The 6,600-nt window shown below is 40.5% G+C and overlaps 1 protein-coding gene across 4 annotated transcripts in view; it reads right to left on the bottom strand.

Moving 5' to 3' along the window:
- Nucleotides 1–502: 502 nt before the first annotated feature.
- Nucleotides 503–6,600, bottom strand: part of SMAD2 (SMAD family member 2) — a 76,590-nt gene continuing 70,492 nt past the window's right edge. For all 4 annotated transcript variants that reach the window (XM_045790026.2, XM_045790025.2, XM_045790023.2 and 1 more), the window contains 3 exons: nucleotides 5,304–5,441; nucleotides 4,980–5,124; nucleotides 503–1,066 (listed from right to left, as the gene is read on the bottom strand). In XM_045790026.2, coding sequence (XP_045645982.1) covers nucleotides 943–1,066; nucleotides 4,980–5,124; nucleotides 5,304–5,441 — 407 coding nt within the window. In that variant the 3' untranslated portion in view covers nucleotides 503–942. The remainder of the gene's footprint in view (nucleotides 1,067–4,979; nucleotides 5,125–5,303; nucleotides 5,442–6,600) is intronic.

Raw genomic sequence — 6,600 nt, 5'->3', positions numbered from 1 at the left:
ACTGCCATTTGTGTTTTGATGAGGTGTCAGGATAAATCAACAGACTGCTTGGTTACACAAGTCTATTACTATCCGTTGAAATCTGTTTTAAGACAAAGGGACTTACTCCGTATGAACTCGTACTGTGCCCCAGAATTAACTGGTGCTGGCAGTATCAGAGTCACCATTACTAGTGAAGGATGTCATGCTACACAGTTTTGGTATCAGGGCAAAAGTGGGAATGGAGAAGAGGTCTGGAAAGATTTTCTGCAAAGTTTCCATATAGTGAGATTTAGCAGTAAATAACACAAAATGAATGTGTAAGACCCACTGAACACATTAAGGTCAAGGATTTCAAAAGTTAATCCATTTTTCTTCCCCCAAGGGTTTATTTTTGGTAAAAGGCAGAAAAATTAGTTTTTCTACAAGGGAAATCTGCTTCTAAATGATAATTTGAAAATCTTGATATATATTATATATTAAAAAAGACACACAAAAATAACGGAGAAGTGGGAATAACAGATTAGGTACTGTAACTTTATAAAGGCTTGCCTAAATCAAGAAGCAGCACACACACACACCTAATTTATGCAAACTAAAAATGTATATAAACAGCACAATACTGTGATACTGGATCATGATACATTACCTGTACACATAACTACTACTGTTATTAATAAACCTTTGGGACACTCAGTTTTATGCCCAACAAGACATCAGTTAAGTCTTTAAAATCTTTTCTTTCTCCTGTATGGGAGGGTATTTCTAGACACTAATTTTCCCATCTAATATTCGAATATAGGAAACCGATTCCACAAGGTGCTTTAATTGATGAGACCTCAAGTGCTGTTTTCTCTCTTGAACTTTTGGACAGTAAACAGTCCATGGGGACCACACACAAATACTATGACAGAAGAGTTGTTACATTAAGTCTTTTGATGGGACTTGAGTGGTGACGAAGCTTTATGACATGCTCGAGCAACGCACTGAAGGGGATCCCATCTGAGTCAATACTTTGTCCAACCACTGTAGAGGTCCATTCAGATGAAGCTCAATCCAGCAAGGAGTGCTCGTTACCGTCTGCCTTCTATTTAAAAGAATACAAGAAAAGAATTATGAAATTAAAAGAACAACATGGCAATGCTTAGCAATATGCATTAAGAATTTAGATAAATTAAAAGGTTATATATACTAAACCCTACATTCTTTTGAACAAGTATTAAGTCAGGATAGCTATTACTTTGAAAACTATTTAATCCTCAAAGTCTAACAAAATATTTCTAATGATTTTTTTTTTTTGCTTTTAAAGAGATTAACAAAAACATTCTTTTCTCCTCAAATTAAAAATGAGGAGGGTGACCTGAGTACTTAACCATCCAAACTGAGACACGTTTAAGAATGAACAGAGTCACTATTAATAATCAGCCCAGGGCAAGAGACTCAAACCAGGACTATCCCAAGCACACCGGAAGACAGTCACCCTACTTAATAATCAACCACAGGGTAGAGGATACTTGAATACCAAGTAAAGTCTAAATGGAACAGGGTTCGAATTTTAAGCATACCAAAACAAGACAGAATTCTGACCGAAGCTTATCACAGAATGTTAAGAGCTAGAGTTCAGCTTTCCCTAAGTCAATGAGCAACATCCCCATTAGAAACATCATACAGGCTTTTAATAAGAAACACTTCTAGTACTTTGACATAACGGGACTGTGGGAACTACAAACTGTTCAATGACATCCTGTCACTTGCATGTACTGATCTGAGTTCTGTCTTATTTATTATATACAATAAGTCGGTGAGTCCGCATGCTTCTTCAGTGTGACAGCCCTTCAAACATGAGAACAGGCCATTATCAACTCTTCATCTCCAAGTGACACATGCTCAACAAAATTTAAAACTGTATTTCAAAGGATGTGGTTTTCGATAGCAGATGGTGTCAGCGCCCCACTATACCCTTCGGAGTTTTCAGTGTTCTCTAGCCAATTTCCAATGGCGTGTATCTGGCTTTCTGTGTCTGAGAACTTCTCTGCTCTGGCCACGTGTGCAGCAGACTGTAAGTGCTAGGAAATTAACCTCCCCGGGAGCGGCCCTCAACCAATGACATGGGAACTGGCATTTAAACACCCAGTTTCCTTTCCTTCTGGGTGGGAGAATTCTGTCTGTTCGTAACTGTTTCCCACCTTTTCCTAGGGGAACAGCTCTAATGACCCACCCAGTACAGCAGATGGCTTCATAATGGTTTTGGCTGCCTTCCCTCCCCTACCTCACTTCCCCACTTCCGCCTTCCTTAGCAGTGCTTCCTCCATTTCCTGAATAAACTCCTTGCACTTGAATCCTTGTCTCAGGGTCTGAGATACACTGAGACATGCTGATATGCGATCATTCCTAAAACATGACACGTGGAACGTAATACCACAGTCTCAAATCAGAGTACAAACTCACTATCTTATTTTGATTTAGATAGTACACTTCGGTTTATGCAGCTTAAGATTGCACCGGCACACTTCACAAGTTAACTCACATTATCCAGGAGGCAGAGGCAAGACTGACCCTTCTCCACCTTCCCCTCTGTTCTTCCTATTGTTCCTCACAGAAAGTTCCTCCTGCCTTCTAGCTCTCCCTCAGGTCAGGCCTTCTGTGGGCTTCGGCCAAGATCTCTTTTACTTTTTTTTTTTAAGATTTTTATTTATTTATTCGACAGAGATAGAGACAGCCAGTGAGAGAGGGAACACAAGCAGGGGGAGTGGGAGAGGAAGAAGCAGGCTCCTAGCGGAGGAGCCTGATGTGGGGCTCGATCCCATAACGCCAGGATCATGCCCGGAGCCGAAGGCAGACGCTTAACCACTGTGCCACCCAGGCGCCCCATGGCCAAGATCTCTTTTAATTTTGATTCTGTCATTTGCTGAATTCTGAGTATTTCTCAGTTTGTTTTCAATCAGATCATTTATTACTAGCTTAGCAGAACCTTCAGGAATAATTCTTAATCCAGGCCACTGAGTGGGGGAGTAGGTTTCAGAAGGCTGTGACTATTATTTGGGCACAGAAATGCACCCGAGGCATTATTTATCCCCTACCTATTTACTCACTTCAGTACCAATTCACTGAACTCCGACATTCTTCTCACTTAAATATAAATTCTTTGCACATCTGTATTTCCTGTTTACTACATTTCCTGATCTTTATACTGGCAAACATGCTGGTATTACAGAAACTGAAAAACAGTTTTAGAAATCTAGCCATTAGATCTATCTCCTCAGCTCCAGTGTCATTAAGGATAAAAAGTTCCTGGCAACCACCAACAGTTCACAGATAGAAAAGTACCTGACATTATTCGTATCTGTAAATGTTAAAGGAACCTAGTTTTTATTATCCAAAGTAGATATGCCTCTAACTCTATACCAATAAAAACATACTGTATATTACTGCTTCTCGTAATTACAGATTTTAAACTCTCTCGGGGTTTAAGAATGGCAGAGTCCACAGTGCACGAAGGACAGCACCTCTCTCCACCAATTAAAACTGTCCTTAGCAGCAGAGCTACAAACAGACGTGGAATTCTCCCCGCCCTCTGCAGTTCATGTTTAACTGCAGTAAATTTCTACTACCATGTTGTGCAGTGTTCTCATCTTGTGAAGAAAAAAAAAAAACGTGTGACCTAACACCTGGTATCAGATAGTACCATTTGAATCTCATTTTTAGTATCAACTCAGGCCAATTCCAGTGCAAGGCAAAAAGCAACTCTGCATTTTAAAGGCATCACACCTCGAAAGGGAAATGATTAAATGAATTATTCTAATAGAACTTGGACAAAATAATAAGTCTTCATGCTAAGATAAAAATATATAACATGATAAAGTTTTCAACCAGCAGACCTCAAGTCTCACCGTCTCAAGAGGCACACACCTCCCAAAATTTGCTGAAGACAGAGAATCAAGTCCAAATGAAATGAAATACTTTTTGAAGGGCCCAAACTGCCGGATGAAAGAGGAATACTCCTGCTACGCCCTATGACTATCTTCACATGCAGGCTTTCAGAGAGTAGCAGTGTGAACTGGAGAAGGACTAGGTATTTTACTTAGAGTTCTAGCCTTAGAGATACTAAGGAAGTCTTCCCTTTCTCTGATGTGGAATCCAATCCACCGTTTAATTTGGCAATAACCTACTCTATCTTATCCCCTGATGACAAATTAGCTTCTGTAGAACTCATTATGTCACTGTTACTACTCTCCTTGGAGAGGGTGTTAAGAGTCAAGGAGAGCTTTCTTCAAGTCCCAACTCCACCACTTACAAAGTGTCTTTGGGCAAAGTATCAAATCTTTTCTAAGCCTATTTCCAAATAAGTATTAGTATGAACCATTTTTTCCAACCATATAAAAAAAAGAGAGCACAGAAAGAGTAATTTTTAGCCAGGCCGAAACGTGTATGTACTGCACTGAAAACACGGCCCAGCGCCTGACATGGAAGAAGTACGCTCTCCTGTCGACCTCAACCTTACATTCAGCTGGTCTCAACTCAGCTGTCCGGCCGTATTCTTCCTTACCTTCTGAACCCCAGTCCAACTGCACTGCATTCTAGTGTCAGGATGGTCGTTCCCCAAGCCCTCCTAACTGAAATGCTATGCATCTTTCAGAACTCAGACCATGTGCCATCTCTACCAGAAGCCTTCCCAGAGCCCCAGGGAAAATGTCTCTCTTTGCGTGAACTGACATACGCCTTCAAATATACCCCTTCCCCCCCGGATGGTATTTAACACCCTGCATTACACTTCAGTGCGTGCCTGAACAGGTTGTAAACCTGTCTTCCACAAAGCCAGCACAGGCATTTGCGGAAGCTGTGAATGCAGAGACCCCCAACTCCCTTTTGTTATTCTGCATCTGTTCTGCTGACTCCATAACCTTAAGGAAAAGAAACACATGCAAACTCCAGGAGATGCAAAGAACCCAAGAAAAAAGAATTACATGACAGAATTTAAGAACTGAATATGTATTTCATACCGGTATTCTGCTCCCCACCCCTTCACAAAACTCATTCTTATGGTGCACATTCTAGTTAGCTGATACACGGCTTCGAAACCCTGATTAACAGACTGAGCCAGAAGAGCAGCAAATTCCTGGTTGTTGAAGATCTTCAGGTTACAGCCTATGATTGAAAAAAGTAAAAATTGTGTAAAGAAAACCACTGTAAGACGATCATTTTAAAAGGGCTACAGAGCTTAAAAAATGAGCATGCAAATCATCCCCCGATTCCTAAAATTAACAGCAACTGGAAAAGCTCAGCAAGTTGATAGGATAGGTTGATCGACATTGGTGTATCCATACCTGGTGGAATTTTACACACTGTTGCAGGGTGCCAGCCGTATCTCTGATTACAGTTGGGGCTCTGCACAAAGATTGCACTATCACTTAGGCACTCAGCAAAAACTTCCCCACCTATGTAATATAAGCGCACGCCTCTTCCTAAAACAAAATACATATGGGATTAGTTTTATAACACTTCCTGTTTCAGCATGACTTTGGAAGAGTCTCTTCTTGGACGAGTATTAAAATGATGGAAGCTATTTTGATAACCCTTCCCACAGCGATGCCTTTCTGGAGCCTAACTTTGAAGCATACCACTCTATATTTTTCCAAGTATGTTTTAACAATGATTTTATTGATTTCAAAAAATAAGACATGCTTATCAAAAGTATTTAGACAATGGAGAAAAGTACATGGCTAGTAAAATAAAGAATTTCATACAAATTATGTATTATTTTAAAATAAGTAAAAGAAATTAAGTTTAAAGGAATTAACTCTGAATAAATATGCCTTCACTATAATAAATAGTATTTCCTTAACAATCCCACTAAGGTTAAGAAAAAAGCAAATAAAAATGAAGACATTAAAGTCATGTGTCCCTTTTAAAATTACATATTAAGGTGACAACCAAATCCCTAGATAGATAAGCAGAATTAGGTAAGGAAAAAATATGCTGGGAGATTTTAACAGACTTCTTTCAAAATCTAACAAATCAAACACAAACAAAATATTAGTGACATAAGGATTTAAAAAAGCCAACCATGAAAGGCAGAGATCTAAGACAGCAGCTGAGGTTCTCACCCCTGGTGTGTATACATCTCTATTATTCAGTCAAGCATGAATCTAGGTGCTGCGATTAAGGAGTTTTTCAGATGTAATTAAGATCTCAAATCAGCTGACCTCAAGAAAAGGAGATTTTCTTTTGGTGGGCCTGACTTAATCAGGTGATATCCCTTAGAAAGGACCGGGCTGTCCCTGGTGAAAGCGGATTCAAAATGAGAGGGTTCAGCGGCAGAGATTCTCCGCGGCTCACTGTGAAGACGGAGGGTCCATGCGGCAAGGAATGCCGGTGGCCTCTAGCTGCTGAGAGCACCTTCTAGCGGACAGTCTGGAGGAAATGAGGACCTCGGGGCACAACTTCAGGGAAGTAGACTCTGCAACAATCACGTGAGCTCGGAAGAGGACCTCAAGCTCCAGACGAGAACACGGCCAGTCAACACCATGGTCTACTCTTCTGAGACCCGGAGGAGACTCCTAACCCATGCCTGGACTCCTGATCTGCAGCAACTGTGACATCACAAATTTGTGTTGTTTCAGG

The sequence above is a fragment of the Ursus americanus genome, chromosome 19, assembly GCF_024610735.1.
Source record: "Ursus americanus isolate L20-20 chromosome 19, mUrsAme1.1.p, whole genome shotgun sequence".
NCBI lineage: Eukaryota > Metazoa > Chordata > Mammalia > Carnivora > Ursidae > Ursus > Ursus americanus.
The sequence above is the reverse complement of the archived record's forward strand: the minus strand, read 5'-3'. Positions and strand labels throughout refer to the sequence as shown.